At 45.4% G+C, this 19,758-nt stretch overlaps 1 protein-coding gene across 3 annotated transcripts in view; it reads left to right on the top strand.

Moving 5' to 3' along the window:
- The window catches only part of GLMN (glomulin, FKBP associated protein), a 50,172-nt gene that overhangs the window by 3,221 nt on the left and 27,193 nt on the right, over positions 1-19,758 (top strand). For all 3 annotated transcript variants that reach the window (XM_069737560.1, XM_069737562.1, XM_069737561.1), the window contains exons 3-5: positions 3,958-4,083; positions 16,009-16,128; positions 17,064-17,172. In XM_069737560.1, coding sequence (XP_069593661.1) covers positions 3,958-4,083; positions 16,009-16,128; positions 17,064-17,172 — 355 coding nt within the window. The remainder of the gene's footprint in view (positions 1-3,957; positions 4,084-16,008; positions 16,129-17,063; positions 17,173-19,758) is intronic.

Raw genomic sequence — 19,758 nt, 5'->3', positions numbered from 1 at the left:
GATGTTGGACTTCTAATTATGCCATAACTGTACAAGATGGGGAGAGCCTCTTTTTAACCCCTTCCCGACCTGTGACGCACCGTATGCGTCATGAAAACCTGTGCCAATCCGACCTGTGACGCAGCATATGCGTCATGGTCGGATCGCACTCCTGCAGGTCGGGTGAAAGGGTTAATTGAAATTTCACCCACCCTGCAGGTACGGGAGGAGTTGTATTTGAGCACGGGGGGGGGGGTGGCTTCCCCCCCCCCCCCCCCCCCCCGTGGCTACGATCGCTCTGACTGTTTCACTTTCAACAGCCAATCAGAGCAATCGTAGTATTTCACCAATGAAAATTGGTGAAATATTACAATCCAGCCATGCCCGATACTGCAATATCATCGGCCACGGCTGGAGACCCCGATCTGGCCCTGCCACCGACTGACGACGGCAATCTGCCGCCGCTGTCAGTCTTTCCTCCCCTCTGTCCTGTCCTCCGCTGCCCTCCTCTCCCCTTCCCTCCCCCCGCAGTCTGATCTCACTTTCCCCCCATACCTACCGAGTCCCGATGTCCGTTCGTCTTCTCCATGGGCGCCGCCATCTTCCGAGATGGCGGACGCATGCGCAGTGCACCCGCCGAATCTGCCGGCCAGCAGATTCATTCCAGGTACATTTTGATCACTGTGGTCCTATCACAGTGATCAAAATAAAAAAATAGTAAATAAACCCCCCTCTTTATCAACCCCATAGGTAGGGAAAATAATGAAATAAAGAAAATATATTTTATTTTTCCACTAGGGTTAGGGTTGCAATTGGGGTTAGGGTTAGAATTAGGCTATGTGCACACGGTGCGGATCCGCAGTGGATTGGCCGCTGCATATTCGTAGCAGTTTTCCATCACGTTTACAGTTCCATGTAAACCTATGGAAAACCAAATCCACTGTGCCCATGGTGCGGAAAATACAGCGTGGAAACGGTGTTGTATTTTCCGCAGCATGTCAATTCTTTGTGTGGATTCCGCGGCGTTTTACACCTGTTCATCAATAGGAATCCGCAGGTGAAATCCGCACAAAAAACACTGGAAATCCGTCGGTGAAACGCAGTGCGATTTACCTTCGGATTTTTCAAAAACGGTGCAGAAAAATCTGCACACGAATCCGCAACGTGGGCACATAGCCTTAGGGTTGGGATTAGGGTTAGGGGTGTGTTGGGGTTAGGGTTGGAGTTAGAATTGAGGAGTTTCCACTGTTTAGGCACATCAGGGGTCTCCAAATGCTACATGGCGCCACCATTGATTCCAGCCAATCTTGCCTTCAAAAAGTCAAATGGTGCTCCCTCCCTCCCGAGCCCCGACGTGCGCCCACACAGTAGTTTACCCAAACATATGGGGCATAAGCGTACTCAGGAAGAATATCACATCAACTTTGGGGGTCTAATTTCTCCTGTTACCCTTGGGAAAATGTAAAAATTTGGGGCTAAAAAATTATTTTTTTGGGGGAAAAATTTTTCACAGCTCTGCATTATAAAATTCTGTGAAGCACTTGGGGGTTCAAAGTGCTCACCACACATCTAGATAAGTTCCTTGGGAGGGCTATTTTCCAAAATGGGATCACTTATGGGGGGTTTCTACTGTTTAGGCACATCAGGGGCTCTGCAAGCGCAGCGTGACACCCTCAGACCATTCCATCAGTCTGCATTTCAAAACGTCACTACTTCCCTTCTGAGCCCCGACGTGCGCCCAAACAGTGGTTCCCCCCCCCCCCACATACGGAGTATCAGCGTACGGACAACAACTTTTGGGGTCCAATTTCTCCTGTTACCCTTGTGAAAATAAAAAATAATTTTTGAGGAACGAAAAATGATTTTTTTATTTTCACGGCTCTGCGTTATAAACTTCTGTGAAGCACTTGAGGGTTCAAAGTGGTCACCACACATCTAGATAAGTTCCTTGGGGGGTCTAGTTTCCAAAATGGTGTCACTTGTGGGGGAGCTCCAATGTTTAGGCACACGGGGGCTCTCCAAACGCGACATGGTGTCCGCTAACAATTGGAGCTAATATTCCATTCAAAAAGTCAAATGGCGCTCCTTCCCTTCTGAGCCCTGCCGTGTGCCCAAACAGTGGTTTACCCCCACATGTGAGGTATTGGTGTACTCAGGAGAAATTGCCCAACAAATTTTCAAATTTTAGGATCCACAAGGTAGTTGCCCATGTGAAAATGAAAAAAATTGTTGCTAAAAGATTATTTTTGTGACTAAAAAGTTAAATGTTCATTTTTTTTCCTTCCATGTTGCTTCTGCTGCTGTGAAACACCTGAAGGGTTAATAAACTTCTTGAATGTGGTTTTGAGCAGGGGTGTCAAACTGCATTCCTCAAGGGCTGCAGACAGGTCATGTTTTCAGGATTTCCTTGTACTGCACAGGTGATAATTTAATCACCTACACAAATAATGAGTTGGTGATTAAATTATCACCTGTGCAGTACAAGGAAATCCTGAAAACATGACCTGTTTGCAGCCCTCGAGGAATGCAGTTTGACACCCCTGGTTTTGAGTACCTTGAGATGTGCAGTTTTTAGAATGGTGTCACTTTTGGGTATTTTCCGCCATTTAGACCCCTGAAACTGACGTCAAATGTGAGGCGGTCCCTAAAAAAAATAGTTTTGTAAATTTTGTTGTAAAAATGAGAAATCGCTGGTCAAACTTTAACCCTTCACTTCCTAGCAAAAAAACAATTGTTTCCAAAATTGTGCTGATGTAGACATGTGGGAAATGTTATTTATTAACTGTTTTTTGTGTCACATAACTCTCTGGTTTAACAATAAAAATTCAAAATTTGAAAATTGAGAAATTTTCAAAAAATTCGCCAAATTTCCATTTTTTTTTCACAAATAAACCCAAAAACTATTGACCTAAATTTACCACTAACATGAAGCCAAATATGTCACGAAAAAATAGTCTCAGAATCGCTAGGATCCGTTGAGGCGTTCCTGAGTTATTACCTCATAAAGGGACACTGGTCAGAATTGCAAAAAATGGCCGGGTCATTAAGGTCAAAATAGGCTGGGTCATGAAGGGGTTAAATATCTTGATGCCAGAAACCCCCATCCATCGGGCATTTCTAGCTTACCCTACTGATAGGCCATAAATGTTCCCGATGGTGTATTAATCCTATCCCAACATTTAATGTAATGCCAATTTATGGAGCAGGCGCTGAGGCTGTACCATACCCTGGAGATGCCAGCTGGGAGACAAAACCAGCATCTTACTGTATCAGGAGTGACCCGAGTTATCTGATTGCTGCTTTTTTTTAACCATTTAAATGCTGTTGTCACTAACCAGGGCTGTGGAGTCGGTAAGCCAAACCTCCGACTCCTCAATTTCCATGACTCCGACTCCACGACTGACTCCACAGCCCTGTCAGTAACAGTGGCCTTTATATGCTGGGGTCACCAGTGCTTGCGTGCACTGGTTCCCATTGACCCTCCTACAGTCACAGAGGTGGAAGGGGATGGACTGCTGAAACCCTCCCCATGGGTGCCATGTCTGTTACCCTGTGATGCCCAGACTGTGGCAGGATTTCATGGAGAACGTTATGTTGTTTGCATACTGCAGTACTGTGGGATTATGTTATAACGTAGAAGCGATCAAAGAAGTACCCTCAGGGGACAAAGAAAAATGTATATGTAAGTACGCGCACGCATGCACGCACACATGCGCGCACCGATTTGTAATATGAAATATGATTTTTTTTATTTATTTATTTTTTTAAATCTCCAAATCTGTAAAAATATATTAGTTATGGCATTTACTATTCCATTTAATGAGGAAAAAGATTGAAACTGAAAAAATTCAAGTTTTTCTGTTTAGAAAAGCCCATGTAATCCAAATAAGTTGCGTTCATTTACATATCTCCCATTTACCTATTAACAAGTATAATGGATGTTTGGCATCTGACATATTTGTTCATTTTCTGTTTCAGCAAAAACTTTCAGAAGACCAATTTAAGGAAGAAGACACCAATGTGTTCCTGGTGACCTGTCAGCTGTGTCTGGAGGAGGAGCAGCTGGAAGTTCTGTTTGAAATAATCAAGGATGAGAAAAATCTGGTAAGAATCTTGGACGTCCCAAAGTGTGTGTGTCCTGGGAGGGTTTCCTTGTCATTAGAAAAAAGGTAAATGGAAAGTTATGTGGACTATCGATGTCCTGGTGCTTTGTTTTCATCATCATCATTTTTAAAGGGATTTACCATCTTGGTCAAATATGGTCTCTACCCCGCACTGTTGTGGAGAAAGGGGATCTGACATGCCAGCCCTCCATTTATTGCCCATGATGGGTCTGTTGGAAATAGCCCTATGCCCGTTGGCACAAGGTAACTTACCAAGTTGGGGCAACTATATGATTGCAGGCCGCTTTACATATGACAAAGTTGCGAAGGGTTTAATTATAGAACAGAAGTCTAAATAATAAGATAGAAAATAAGTGCAATAAACAAGAATAAATAAGTGACTGACAAGTACAAGGGTAGAATGGGCTCTATTCCGGGCCTATAGTCTACTAGGGGAGGACGCTGTAGATGAGAGTAGGGGCAGCAGCATCATTGAAGGTTGCAGGCTTTAGGCCATGTTCACACGTTCCTGATTTCCCTGCTGTTTTTTCTGCACTAAAAACCGCAGCTCTTGGCAGAAAACGCAGGTGCGTTTTTTTATGCGTTTTTTTAGTGCAGTTTTTTATGCAGTTTTCTCTGCAGAGCCTGTTTGTTTTCTAGGAAGTTTTTTTTAGGGTTAAAATGGCTGAAAATACCCTACCCCTAACCCTACCCCTAACCCTACCCCTAGTTCTAACTGTAGGGGGGGGGGGGGGGAATTCTTTATTTTATTATTGTTACTACCTATGGGGGTGATAAAGGGGGGGGGGGGGGGTCATTTACTTTTTTTTTTATTTTGATCACTGTGAGGTTGTCACAGTGATCAAAATGTGCCTGGAACGAATCTGCCGGCCGGCAGATTCGGCGGGCGCACTGCGCATGCGCCCGCCATTTTGGAAGATGGCAGCGCCCAGGGAGAAGACGGCCGGACGGACACCGGGAGGCCCGGTAAGTATAAGGGGGGGAGATTAGGGCACGGGGGGGGGGCGTCGGAGCATGGTGGGGTGGGATTGGAGCACGGGGGGGCAGCCACACTGCAGCGGTTCTGCACCACAAACCGCAGAAAACCCGCAGATATATTTCCAGGTCACCACCTGACAGCACCATGGAGGACGTCCTTCTTATACACAGTGGGACAGGAAACACGAGTGTTTAAAAGGACCCTCCCCCTTCCACCCTTCAGTGTTTTTCCTGTCCCACTGTGGATAGGAACGACGAGAGATCGTGGTCCCTACAGAGCGTGCGGATCGGGGGGGCTCAGCCTCTTCCTTCCCATGGCCGAAACTCTGTATCGCCGACACCCAATTTATTGGGTCCCTCAGCGACGCCAGTGTAGCGCTGCTCCTGGCTAAAAGGTCGCTTCCCCCTGGGGGGGCTCTCGACCTCGGATGGCTACCCCAAGCGTACCTGCGGGATCTCTGCAGGGTGGTCCCTTGGCAGACAGTCCGGAGGAGGGCAGGTACGGCAGAGCGCTCCGGAATCCATGTGTTCAGGCCGGAAGGAGTCGGCGGTAAGCGTGCGTTGGACTTCCGGTTTACCGCTGCCGCGTCACTTCCGGGTTGCGGCGGCAGCAGGGGGGGCGGCTTTCCTCATCGCTCCTGTAGGAGCGCCGGGACACAAGCAAAGGATAAAAGGTAAGTGAGATAGCGCTAGGCACCGCAGCTATAATGGATCCAGGCTCCATACCAGCGGTCAGCATAGAGGCTACAGGGAAGCAGGATTCCCTTGCACATGTAAGTCCTCATTTAAAGGTGCACTCCGTACAGTTCTATTAAAAGGTACTAGTGGTGGTCCCTTTATATATTCCAGGGGCATCCTTCATCTGGGGATAAGAAGACTGGTAAAACCAGGAGATGCCCTATATGTGCCTCAAAACTTAATGCTTTATGTCAGAAGCCTCTGTGCGAGCCCTGCACCGCCCGCATTGTAGGAGAGGAACAGGCCTCTCTAATAACAAGCATGAGAGCGATGGTTCGAGAAGAAGTGCAGGCTTCTATATCTAACCTATCTACCACCCAGCAGTTCCAGCCTGAGGTCCAAGATCTTCCCAGGTCTAGGAAGAGACAGAGAGAGTCAGATTCATCTTCTGACAACATTCAATCAGAATCTGACATAGAGGAAGAGGAAGAAGTGTGTAGAGATTCCCCTCAGAAGGGGAAAAAGTATCTTTTTTCTTCCACTGATATTGACTAACTACTGGGAGCGGTCAGACAGACTATGCAGGTTGAGGAACCTTCGACCTCTCTTTCCGTTCAGGACGAGATGTTCGGGGGACTTCGGTCACAGACTTCAAAAGTCTTTCCAGTTAATGCACACATTCGGTAAGTCCGAGTTCAGTCTCGGCTTTGCTCAGAATTTGCAGTTTTTGACCCCTCCTTCACCTCTTCCCACAGCTCAATGATTTTGGAAGAGTGGGAGGAGGCAGAGAAGAGAATATCAATACCGAGTGACTTTAGGCTTCGTCTTCCCTTTGACCATGAAGAGGTCAAAGACTGGGAAGATGTACCAAAGATTGACATCCCACTAGCGAAAGTGTCTAAGAGAACTGCCATACCATTTGAGGACTCCTCAAACTTAAAGGAGCCCATGGACAGAAAGGCAGATGGCCTCCTTAAAAAAGCTTGGGAAAGTTCGGCCGCGGTGATCCGCACAAATATTGCGGCGACATCCGTGGCGAGAGCTATGCATCTGTGGGTTGATGATTTAAAGGATCAATTGTCAGCCAAAACTTCTAGGGAGTCTATCATTAGTGCTATTCCCTTACTTAAACTAGCCACAGGGTTTCTAGCAGATGCTACGGCAGAATCGGTCAGGTTCTCAGCCAGGGGGCAATCGCTATCTAATGCGGCCCGTAGGGCTATTTGGTTAAAAAGCTGGTCGGGGGATGTTCCCTCTAAGAACAAACTATGTTCCATTCCCTTTTCGGGTGGCCGGGTCTTTGGCCCTGTATTGGATGACATTCTGGAAAAAGCTTCTGATGAAAAGAAGGGGTTTCCAGAAGAGAAAAAGAAAAAATTCCAGCCCTTTCGTAGACCCTATTACAGTCAAAGATCAGACTATAGGGGTAAAGGTAAACAAGGGAGATGGAGTTACCAGAAAGGGGGGGATAATAGGAACCGAAATAGAGATCCAGGTCCCTCAAATCCTAGAGCTGAGTTCCGGAGAAAGTGACGCCACCAGAATAGGGGGTTGGTTGTTGAACTACCTGGGGGAATGGGAAAAAATTACCTCAAATCCGTGGGTCCTTCAGGTTATATCTCGGGGCTACAGGATAGAGTTCGTATCTCGTCCCCCAGAAAGATTTTTCATCTCCAACGCCCGTCTCTCTTCAGTCTCCCCAATGTGGTCAGACATTCAGAATCTCCTCCGGATGGAGGCAATAACTCCCGTACCTCCTCACCAAAGGGGAACAGGTCACTACTCGGGTCTTTTCTCTATAATAAAACCATCAGGAGAATCCCGAACTATCATAAACCTCAAGCCACTAAACAAATGGCTATCGTACAAAAGATTCAAGATGGAGTCAATTCGCTCCACAATTCCCCTATTAGGGAAGGACGTGGTAATGTGCACTTTGGACCTAAAAAGTGCATACTATCACGTTCCAATTTCTTTGCAACATCAAAAATTCCTAAGATTTGCGATAGAGAAAGACAGTTCAGTCTTACACTATCAGTTCCGTTGCCTTCCGTTTGGTCTAGCATCAGCTCCAAGAGTTTTTACAAAACTCATAATAGAGATCGTATCTTTTCTAAGGAAACAAGATATCATTATAATACCATATCTAGACGATTTCCTGTTAGTGGCAGACTCAGTATCCCAACTCAACATCGATTCTCAGTTAGTGATCTCCACACTGCAGAAACTAGGTTGGGTGGTAAACTGGGAGAAATCACACTTAACCCCAAAATCAAGACGTCAGTTTCTGGGGATAATTCTAGACTCAGACATCAGGAAGTCTTTTCTTCCGGACAGAAGGCGGTCAGATTTGGTGAAGAAGGTTCGACAGTTTGCAAGAACTCGGGTGACAATACGAGATGCAATGAAGATCCTAGGCCTGATGACAGCCTGTATCCCATGTGTCAGCTGGAGCCAATTCCATTCTCGTCAATTGCAGAGAGCGGTTCTAACAACATGGGACAGAAGACAGTCTTCGTTGGACAGACAGTTTGTCCTATCCTATCGAGTCAGGGAATCCCTGCGATGGTGGACGGTGTCAGAGAACCTTCAGGTGGGGGTCCCATGGATCCAGACCCCAGCAGTCACGGTAACCACGGACGCAAGTCAACAAGGTTGGGGCGGCCAGGTACTCGGAAGCTATTACTAAGGACAGTGGAATTCGGAAGAGAGCAACAATTCCTCAAACCACAGAGAGCTACAGGCGGTTTGGAGGGTTCTGTGTGCAGCCCGGTCCCTGTTAAGAAACAAACATCTGAAGATCTTATCGGACAAGACGACGGCGGTAGCTTTTCTTCGCCATCAAGGGGGCCCGAGACATCTGAAATTGCAACGTCGGGCGGATCAGATCTTCGAATGGGCAGAAAGTTCGGTGCTTTCAATTTCAGCAGTCCACTTAGAAGGCTCAAAGAACCAGGTTGCAGTTTTTCTCTGCTTAGAAAATCCATCACCCATAGAGTGGGAATTGAACAGCGGAGTTTTCGATACCCTGTGTCAGCGCTGGGGAACCCCGTCCGTGGATCATTTTGCGACCAGAAGAAATACAAAAATAAAGACCTTCTCCCTAAATCCCCAGGAAAATCCAGCAGCGGTGGATGCCCTTTCTCAGTCGTGGAGCTCGGGTCTGCTATATGCTTTTCCCCCTCTCGCATTAGTACCAAGAGTACTCAGGAAAATTTGCGAGGACAGAGCTCGAGTGATCCTGGTGGTCCCCTTCTGGGCCGGAAGGAGCTGGTTTCCTCTTCTGAAGAAGCTGGCAGTGGACAGTCCTTACCATCTTCCAGTCAGGGGGGACTTGCTTTCTCAGGGTCCGATCCTCCATCAGAACCCAGGAAAGTTGCGGTTAACAGCTTGGATCCTGAGCGGCAGATCCTAAGGGCAAAAGGCCTTTCAGAAGGAGTAATTTCGATTCTACAAGCAAGTAGGAAACCGGTGACTTCAGCAATATACCTCAGAACATGGAGAAAATTCTGCAGTTTTTGTGGAGACACAACAATCGATGTTGATCACCCTAACATACCCAAGATTCTTGATTTCCTACAGCAGGGATTTAGGATCGGGCTCAAACCAAGTACCCTGAGGGTTCAAATTGCAGCCCTCAGTGTATTTTATGACTCTTCCCTTGCCGCCCACCCTTGGATCGCTCGTTTTTCTAGAGCAGTCTCGAGGCTGAAGCCTCCAATCAGAAAGTCTGTGCCCCCATGGGACCTAAATTTAGTCCTTAACGTTCTATGCAGAGAGCCCTTTGATATAAATAAGGATATAAATATCGCTAATCTGTCCCTAAAAGCAGTGTTTTTAGTAGCCATTACATCAGCCAAAAGATTGGGGGAGCTTCAGGCCCTTTCCATCAAAAACCCTTATCTACAAATATTTGATAGGTTGGTTTTGAGGCTTGACCCAGGATTTCTCCCCAAGGTAGCCTCTGTATCAAATATTAACCAAGAGGTCGTTCTTCCGTCTTTTTGCCAATCTCCTAAAAATCAAAAAGAAGCCTTTTTCCATAACTTAGATGTTAGGGAGACGGTGCTGAAATACTTGGACATGACTAGGGCCTGGAGACAGGATAGTAATCTCTTTGTCCTGTATGGGGGTCCTAATAAGGGAAAGAAGGCATCAAAATCCACTATTGCCAGGTGGATTAGATCCACTATTACCACGGCCTATCAGTTACAGGGAAAAGATCCTCCAGATAGCCTTAAAGCTCATTCATCCAGGGCTATGGCCACGTCTTGGGCCGAAAAAGGTGGGGCCTCAGTAGATCAGATTTGTAATGCAGCATCCTGGTCTAACATTAGCACTTTTTCAAAACACTACAAATTAGACGTAGTTTCTTCTCAGCTAGCTTTTGGCAGGAAAGTGCTTCAAGCGGTAGTCCCACCCTAGAACTAGGAAGTTTCCTTTGGTACTTCTCCATGGTGCTGTCAGGTGGTGACCTGGAAAACGGTAATTAATCTTACCGATAATTGTATTTCCAGGAATCCATCCTGACAGCACGGATAGTTCCCTCCCTAATGTAAACATGTATCATACCTATGTGAAGTAACTTTGATGTTGATCTTGTTATGTTCAAAATAAATTTTTCTGTTTGCATCCATCCAGATGTGTTACTTTGGAAAACCACTGAAGGGTGGAAGGGGGAGGGTCCTTTTAAACTCTCGTGTTTCCTGTCCCACTGTGTATAAGAAGGACGTCCTCCATGGTGCTGTCAGGATGGATTCCTGGAAATACAATTATCGGTAAGATTAATTACCGTTTTTTGATCTGCGGGTTTGACCTCACAACGGAGGTCAATGGGTGCAGAACCGCTGCAGTTCCGCAAAAAGAAGTGACCTGGTACTTCTTTTTTACCGCAGCTATTCAGCGCAGCTTTTTTCGGGATTTTCCGCAATGTGGGCACAGCGGTTCCTGTTTTCCATAGGGTACATTATAATGTACCCTGCATGGAAAACAGCTGCGGACCCGCAGCGGGAAAATCGCGGCGGTTCCGCATTAAAAAAAGGATTGTGTGAACATGGCCTTACTATACAGGCTGGTTTTGAATGTTTGGAGAGAATTTCAGAGTGTATAGGATGCATGGAAGAAATCTTAATATTGATAAGGCAAGAGAAGAGAATAGCATTGACACTTAAAGGATCAAATATGACCTGCTGAGAGGTAGCCGGAGATTAGGATATAGTGTGTGTATAATATAATAATTGAGGGGACGGGTTAGGTCCGTCTCTGCAAGGGCTACTTTATAATAGACAACCTGCAGTGTTAATAACGCTGATCAGTGACAGGCCAACCACGCTCACAATATGCAGAGAACAAGCAGTAAGTTTGTATTGTGCACATTGTTCTCACAGGGCAATGTGCTGCAGAGAACAATGATTTTAAACCTAATATAGATATATACTTTTTTTTTTTTTTTTTTTTTTTTAGCATTTTGCTCATTTGTCAAGTGATTGCTGCCTAAAAACACTGCATGATTATCAGGATTGAGCATTCCTAGGAATCCTTGTTCCCTGCAATCGTGCAGTGTAATTGCCCCCAAGACATTATTGTTATACAGCAATCTTTGTAGGCAGTAAGCAGCCAGGGAAGTGAGTGACAGAGGTGAAGTAACTAGCAGAGTTTGGGCTGTATTAGTGGATCACAAGTCTTACATGGGACACCGTAGAGGAGGATGTTGTCGTAGTCTAGGTGGTAAAATCACTTTTATTATACTAAAGAATTTTCCTGGGAATCCTTTGGGACAGCTCTGGGGGAAAAAAGATCCAGTATCACTTTTCACTTGGTCCTTAAAAGGAATCATGTCAGCAGATCAGATTTTTGCCATGTAATCTGAGAGCAGCATGATTTATGGGCAGAGATCCTGATTCCAGTGATGTGTCACTTACTAGGCTGCTTAGTGTAGTTTCAAGAAATTCACTGTTTTTATCAGCAGGAGATTATCACTAGAGGACTAGTTGTCTTGTGCCATGTAGTCCTCCTGCTCTGTTTAACCCCGCACCCATCACTAATTGGCAGCTTTCTGCCTATGCACAGAGTACACAGAAAGCTGACAATCAGCGTGGGCGGGGTGTTACAGAGCTCGGGATTCAGAGAGCTGATGAATCGGCAGCGGATAAAATGGGGATTTTACAAAAATGACAGCAAGTAATCCAGTAAGTGACACATCGCTGGAATCAGGGTCCCAAACCCTCCATCATGCTGCTCTGAGATTACAAAAAGCTGCTAACAAAGTAAAGAGATGTCAGACCTCCAGGATTTACATCTCTCATGAAGCTTTCCCGCTAAGGTGATGCTCCAGTCATTGTTTAGTTTCTGTATGTGTCTCATTGGAGATTCTGTGTAGTAAACCGTGGCATATTTTGCACGTGGCCATTCTGGTACCTTAAACGCATATATTGGGGGAGATTTATTAATATTATTGTTGGTCAATCACTGCGTGTATTGTGACTGTCGAACAGCTGCGGGGACACAAACATTATTTGAGCACACCGAAGATACTCTTATTAGCACTCGAGCATGCTCAGAAAACACCTTATACTAGCATGCTCGCTCATATACAGTATATTATTGCTATATCTGCCCTGATATTAAAGCTTTTTGAGAATATGCTCATTAGAATCCAGCATCGAAGTCCTCCAACTATGAAGACTGCAAATAATTCAGGATACGTGCGCCATGAGTGTGTCCTTCGGATTAAGGCATTAAATTGATGTGAGTGGTCTGCCTCTGAATCCACCGAACAGCAGTGTGTGCCAGAGCCGGGGCGCAGGGTTGATACGTTCTATGGAGACGATGCCTGAAACCGTTTTAACCATCAATTCCAAGTTTCCGTTCACTTTGAGACATGAGGTGCTTAGCTGTAATCCTGTGCCACGGACATATGTGCAGATCTGCTACTTATCTTCATGGCTGGAGAATCCGATTATCTGTTTAGTCCTCATTCTGGATCCAAAGGAGACGATGAGGGAAATTTCACAATCCTTCCTCACTCCTAGAAAAACAGTCAAATAAAGCACATGTAACCCGCTATATACAGCTGCTATCAAAATTCACTCCCACCCCATTGCAAAATGTACAGACTTCCTGCAGTTTGCAATAAAGCAATGTAAGTCACTCAACATGGCTAATATACCAAGTGGTTTCTCCAAATTCCTCAAAAATGACACTCATTGATGCCGCAGTCTCAGAAGTATTCGCCCCTTCATGACAAGCGCCGTCAGTACTTAATAGAGGCGCCATGGCTGTTATGACCTGATGTATAGACAGACACCAGCTTCTGGAAGTGCTCCGCAGCCCATTCCTCATGGGCGTAATGGCGTCCAGTTCACGAATATTGTTGGGTTGTCCAAAAAATTAAGAGAAGAGATGACTGCCTCGCACAAACAAAGAAAAGGATGCAAAGGTATTGAATGTTCCTAGAGGAACTTTTGGAAGCAGAATTCACATGTTCAAACTTATAGGAGCAACTGAACACCTGACCTGGATGTGGCAGAAAGAGGAGGCCATCACCAGACTCCTTTTTTAGGCAGGTGGTCAAAAACCATCAAGTGCCTGCAAAATTTAGTGATGGCTGGCACTGAGGTTTCAGTTTAGAAGGCGCATATGGAAACGCACAAGCTCCAAGCTGAAACCTCTCCTGACCCAAAACCATAAGGTCCACTTCAGTATACTCAAAACCATGTACAGGTGCATCTCACAAAATTAGAATATCATCAAAAAGTTAATTTATTTCAGTTCTTCAATACAAAAAGTGAAACTCGTATATTATATAGTCATTAAATATAGAGTGATGCATTTAAAGTGTTTATTTCTGTTAATGTTGATGATTATGGCTTACAGCCAATGAAAACCCAAAAGTCATTATCTCAGTAAATTAGAATACTTTTATAACAACCAGCTTGAAAAATGATTTTAAGATCCAAAATGTTCACCTACTGATATGTATGTTCAGCTAATGCACTCATTATTTGGTTGGGGCTCCTTTTGCATCAATTACTGCATCAATGCGGCGTGGCATGGAGGCGATCAGCCAAGGTCCCAGAGTCTGGAGGAAGAGTGGAGAGGCCACAATCCAAGCTGCTGGAGGTCTAGTGTGAAGTTTCCACAATCAGTGATGGTTTCTGGAGCCATGTCATCTGCTGGTGTAGGTCCACTGTGTTTTATCAAGATCAAAGTCAGCGTAGCCGCCTACCAGAAAATTTTAGAGCACTTCATGCTTCCCTCTGCGGACAAGCTTATTGGAGATGGAAATTCCATTCTCCAGCAGGACTTGGCACCTGTCCACACTGCCAAAAATATAAATACATGGTGTATAAACAACAGTATCACTGTGCTTGATTGGCAGAAAACTCGCCTGACCTTAACCCCATAGAGAATCTGAGAAGATGAGAGACACCAGACCCAACAATGCAGATGAGCTGAAGGCTGCTATCAAAGCAACCTGGGCTTCCATAACCCCTCAGCAGTGGCACAGGTTGATCGCCTCCATGCCACGCCGCATTGATGCAGTAATTGATGAAAAAGGAGCCCCGACCAAGTATTGAGTGCATTTACTGATCATACATTTCAGTAGGCCAACATTTCAGATTTTAAAATCATTTTTTCAAGCTGGTGTTATAAAGTATTGTAATTTACTGAGATAATGACTTTTGGGTTTTCATTGGCTGTAACAGAAATAAACACTTGAAATAGATCACTGTTTGTACTGACTCTTTATAATGAGTTTAGCTTTTTGTATCAAAGAACTGAAAGAAATTAACTTTTTGATATTCTAATTTTGTGAGATGCACCTGTAAGTAAGCCACAGATGTTTTGGGGTTCTGCGAAGAGCTAAAACAAAACAGGAACTTTTTAGGCTTGTGAATCAGTCTGGTGTCAGGAGGAGGAAGAATGTAGTATACCCTCAAACATCCCCCTGCCTACAGTGAAGCATGGCAGTGGCTCAACGACGCCTACAGTAAAACGTGGTAGGGTCTCTTCGGTGCCTCCAGTAGCGCTTTCTGGTTGCTCGGCTATGCTCTAGGGCTCCTTTGCTTCCTCTAATAGGAACGTTGCCAGAAGTTAATGTCTGGCCGTGCATCATGTTTACAGCAGGTCCTAACGGCTAAAGGAAACTTAATTTGCATTAGGGGTTGAACAATTTTGATTGCAACCATACTATAGAGGCTGCAAGCTCCACGAGTTTATAAATGGTGGCACCTGCTTCTCTCATAGTGACCATATATTTCTGACCATACATCTGTTTCCATCTTTGTGGGATTGATCTGCCTGATGACATACTCTGCTCATGGCAGGACCTAGAAAGGCAGGGGAGGACTGGTTCACTCTCCAGCGCCCACATGCCTGTGTGGCAGTCATTTTAGACATAAAAGAATGGGGCGCTGGTGTTTGAGCTGAGCGGAGGCTATTGGGTATAGTGACTACATAGTCACATTTACAATGGGGGGTGGAGGTATTAATTCTAGCCCATCATTCATTGATATGAAGTGTCCATACTAGGCTCTAGCGAACACACTAATGGTAAAAGAATGGCAGAAGACCTCCATGTGAGGGGAGTATGATTTTTTTTTTTTTGTAATATACGATTGTTAGAAGTTAATAACATTTCTGAAATAACTGTTCAAACCAAGCATAGGCGCTCAGTACAGCATTGCCATGGCAAAAGCATTTACTGTACCTTCCCATCTACTTGTTTTCTACTTTCCTATCTCCCTCCATCCTGGAAAGCCAGAGCTGTCAATCAAGGAAAAGAATGCCAAGATGGAAGGATAACAAGGAGGTGGTCAGATGTATCAGACTACTTGGCCAGACCAAGGGTGCACTGAGCACTTGTGCTTGGTTTGAACAGTCATTTTATTCTAACACTCCCTTTAATTGCAGAATTTCCCATACGTTTACCACCACTAGATGATATAAATTGCTCACAGCTAATCATGTGCATCTACCCATAGAAGCGTGTATGAGTAAAGCACAGCTGCTTCCTCGCCGGCGCCCAGATATCGCAGCTAGTATATGGCTCCATGAGCCGGAGGCCGCTCGGAGGTTGAGGATTTCGCGCACAGTGACAGGAACATGCTCTGTGTGCGAAACATTGCAGATGTGCACAAGTAAAAAATATACAATCCATAGTTTATTATAGTACAAGACACAGAAGAGGCTTTAACTCCTAAATAACGTATCTAGAGAATGAATGACCAATGCTCCATTGTTGCAGGTCCTGATCGGGCACATGGGCTGGAATCTCATCGGACCCATCACTCAGTGTATATTGAGATTTAGACTCGGAAGTCTGAGCGAGAACGTCTGCGTAGAAATGCTCCTCGCGTTGGTACCGGTGAGTGCGATGTTGCCTTTTGCCACCATACATTTTGGAGAATTACCGTATATACTCGAGTATAAGCCGACCCCCTTCATTTTGCCACAAAAAACTGGGAAAACTTAATGACTCGAGTATAAGCCTAGGGTGGGAAATGCAGCAGCTATCGGTAAATGTCAAAAATAAAAATAGATACCAATAAAAGTAAAATTAATTGAGACATCAGTAGTTCAAGTGTTTTTGAACATCCATATTGAATCAGGAGCCCTATATAATGCTCCATACAGTTCATGATGGCCCCATAAGATGCTCCATATTAAAATATGCCCCATACAATGCTGCACAAATGCTGATTATGGCCCCATAAGATGCTCCATAGAGAAGGAAGGAATAGGTTTCTGAAAGGGAACACCCCTTTAATTCTAAAATGTATATTTATAAGGAGAAAGCAATTGGAATGATAAGCTGATTTGGATCATTATCGGGGCCATCTGGCATACACTGGTTTCTCACTTGTGACATTAGTAGCTCAGGAGGCGATGCCGCAGGTATTCAGCACCCAGAGTCCATGCTGGAGCGCTTTATACAGCAGGCTGTAAGGGGCCTGTTAATTGCTGATATTTGCAGCAATATGTAGTGTTATATACAGTATTATCTACTATATAATCAGCTAATTCTGTCTGTCTGTAACGGAAATCCCGTGTCGCTGATTGGTCGCCTGCGACCAATCAGCGACAGGCGCGGTCCGGCCGTGATTGCTATCACGCTTCACTGATTGGTCGCGGCTGGCCGCGACCAATCAGCGATATTGGTGTCAGATTTAAATATTCTAGAATACCCGATGTGTTAGAATCGGGCCACCATCTAGTATTACTACAAGTGTGGGGAACAGCGTGATGAATAATACCGCCTCACTAAGGCTCCGTCTGTAACGCTCATCTGTTATCATACAGTTGTGTAATCCTAAGGAGTTCTTGTTGGGAATCCTGGAGCAGATTGATGAAGCAGCGGGAGAGCACATATGTCGGACCATGTTGCCTCTTCTTCGGCCGCTACAGAAGGGTAATGTGACCTTGTATTTATAGAAACCTACAATGGCAATCCCAGTAATGTAATTATAGGCTTTGTTGGATGAGCGGTGCGCCCACTCCCCATCTGATGCCAGGTAGGTCTGTGTTTTTTTTTTTTTGTTTAAATAGTTTTTTATTGAAAGCAAATGTGAACAATACAATTTATGCATTTTCCAGTATTTTGCAAAATTTTAACATTTTCCAAGCCCCCAACAATCCCAACAAAACCCAACCCCCCCCCCTCCCCTGACAGCTCATACCCAGTTATACTTTTGTTACCAGTATTGATGGTTCTTTGAGCCATTTGACTCACTTATGTCCGCTTGTTCCTCTAGCACTCTCTTCCTTTCAGAGGCCCTCATCCTCCCATTTCCCATAACTACTCATCCCAGCTCGAGCCACGGAGACCACATTTTGTCAAATGTTTCTATTTTCCCACGTCTTTTATAGACCCCCTTTTCCAAATTGAGACCATATTTAACATATTTCAGGAATTCACCCCTTGTAGGCGGTTCCTCTTTGATCCAGTTCCTTGCTATTACCTTCCTTGCCATATATAATAGCCTAGCTATTGCTATCTTCCAGGTGTTATCCACTCTGATTTCCTCTACATGTCCCAGTATACACACTATCGGATCCCTCGGCACTCTGCATTTATACGCCCCTTCCACACGGCTCATTACCACCAACCAGAAAGCAACCAGTCTTGGACATGTCCACATCATGTGGTATATTCCTGCATTCTCAGTCCCACATCTCGGGCATTCGGAGTCCGCACGCAACCCCGCTCTGTGCAACACTTCCGGTGATTTATAGACTCTGTGCAAGATGTACAGCTGCGATAGTCTGTACGGCTCACTCAGTGACACTCGTGGAACCCACTCCAACACCGACTCCCAGGTTTCATCCTCCATTGGGCCTAAATCTCTTTCCCATTTCGCTCTCGCTTTTAAAGGGAAGTCTAGCAGATGTGCATGTAGAAGGTCCTTATAAAGGGTGGTAATGACTCCCCTTGTGGACCCTTCCCCACACACGTATTCCAGAACTATGTCCTCCTGGATCTCAATACCACCACCCTTGTTCTGAGCTTTAAAAGCATGTTTCATCTGAGCATATTGATATTCCCCAGTCGGTCTCAGTCCAAACTCCCCTTGCAGCTGCGAAAAGGACTTTAATCCTTGTTGTTGAATTATCTGAGCCACCAAGTGGATTCCTTTGGCCTGCCACTCCGCCAGCACTCCAAGGGCCGCAAACTCAACCAAATTATTATTAAACCATATCGGTGTAAATTTAGTCAGCCCCGTGACCCCCCGAATCTGTCGCAGTCTGGTCCATAATTTATATATCAAAAACATAGTTGGGTATAATTTCCCCAATGCATCCAAGGAACCATCCTCCAGACACTGCGCTACCGGTCGTCGGTCCGTCATCCCCTCCATCAAGTGCTGTACCGCACTGGAAGACGCCTCCCGCGCCCAGCCCTTCAAATGTTGGCTCTGGGCTGCAAGAAAATATAACTCAGGATTAGGTAAAGCCAATCCTCCATCTTCCTTGGGTCGCTGAAGCGTCTCCAGGCGAATACGTGGGCACCGCCTCCCCCATATCAGACTTCTAAATAGAGCATTAATCTGCCGGAATTTCCCACGTGGAATCCAAACTGGCGCGTTATGTAGGACGTAGAGTAATTTGGGCATCACAACCATTTTAATGAGATTAACCCTACCTACCACCGATAAGTGTAATTTATTCCACGCATCCACTTTTGCTTTAAGAGCGCCCATGAGAGGTGTCAAATTCCTATATAAAAACTCTGTAACTGGCATCGAGATCCATATTCCCAGGTATTTGAAAAGGGATACTACCTTAAGCCGCCCCTCTCCCAATGGCTCACTTCTACTCTCCTCCACCTCATCCACCTCAAAGAGGACCGATTTATCCCAGTTTATCCTCAATCCCGATAAGTCTCCAAATTTCCCAACGATCTCGATAGCCCCCTTCAAGGCTTCATCCGGGTCCGCCAGGAACAGTAAGATGTCATCTGCATATAATGCAATCTTCTCCTCCACACTCCCATATCTGAACCCAGGGACCTCATCCGATTGCCGGATCTTGGCGGCCAATGGCTCCACAGCTAAGGCAAACAGAAGGGGCGACAGTGGGCAACCCTGCCTCGTACCTCTGGCCAACTTTATAGGCTGAGAAAGCTCCCCATTCACTCTAATTCTAGCTGTTGGTAGTGAGTATAACAGTTGAGTCCACGCCACAAATTGCGGGCCAATACCCATACATTTCAACACCCGCCAGAGATATCCCCACTCCACACTGTCAAACGCCTTATGGGCATCCAAGGATGCAATAACCCTTCGGCCACAATTGTCAGACTTCAGCTGCAGGTTCATATGCAGCCTCCGCAGATTAACCGCTGTAGATCTGTCAGGCATAAAACCAGATTGATCCGGATGTACAAGGTTAGCAATGACGCTGGACAAACGGGTAGCTAACACCTTGGCCAAGAGCTTGACATCGATGGTTAACAGAGAGATTGGCCGATATGACTCAGGCTTCCCCAGATCCTTAT

The sequence above is a fragment of the Ranitomeya imitator genome, chromosome 8, assembly GCF_032444005.1.
Source record: "Ranitomeya imitator isolate aRanImi1 chromosome 8, aRanImi1.pri, whole genome shotgun sequence".
Taxonomy (NCBI): Eukaryota; Metazoa; Chordata; class Amphibia; order Anura; family Dendrobatidae; genus Ranitomeya; species Ranitomeya imitator.
Note: the sequence above shows the minus strand (reverse complement) of the source record. Positions and strands in the feature narration are given on the sequence as shown.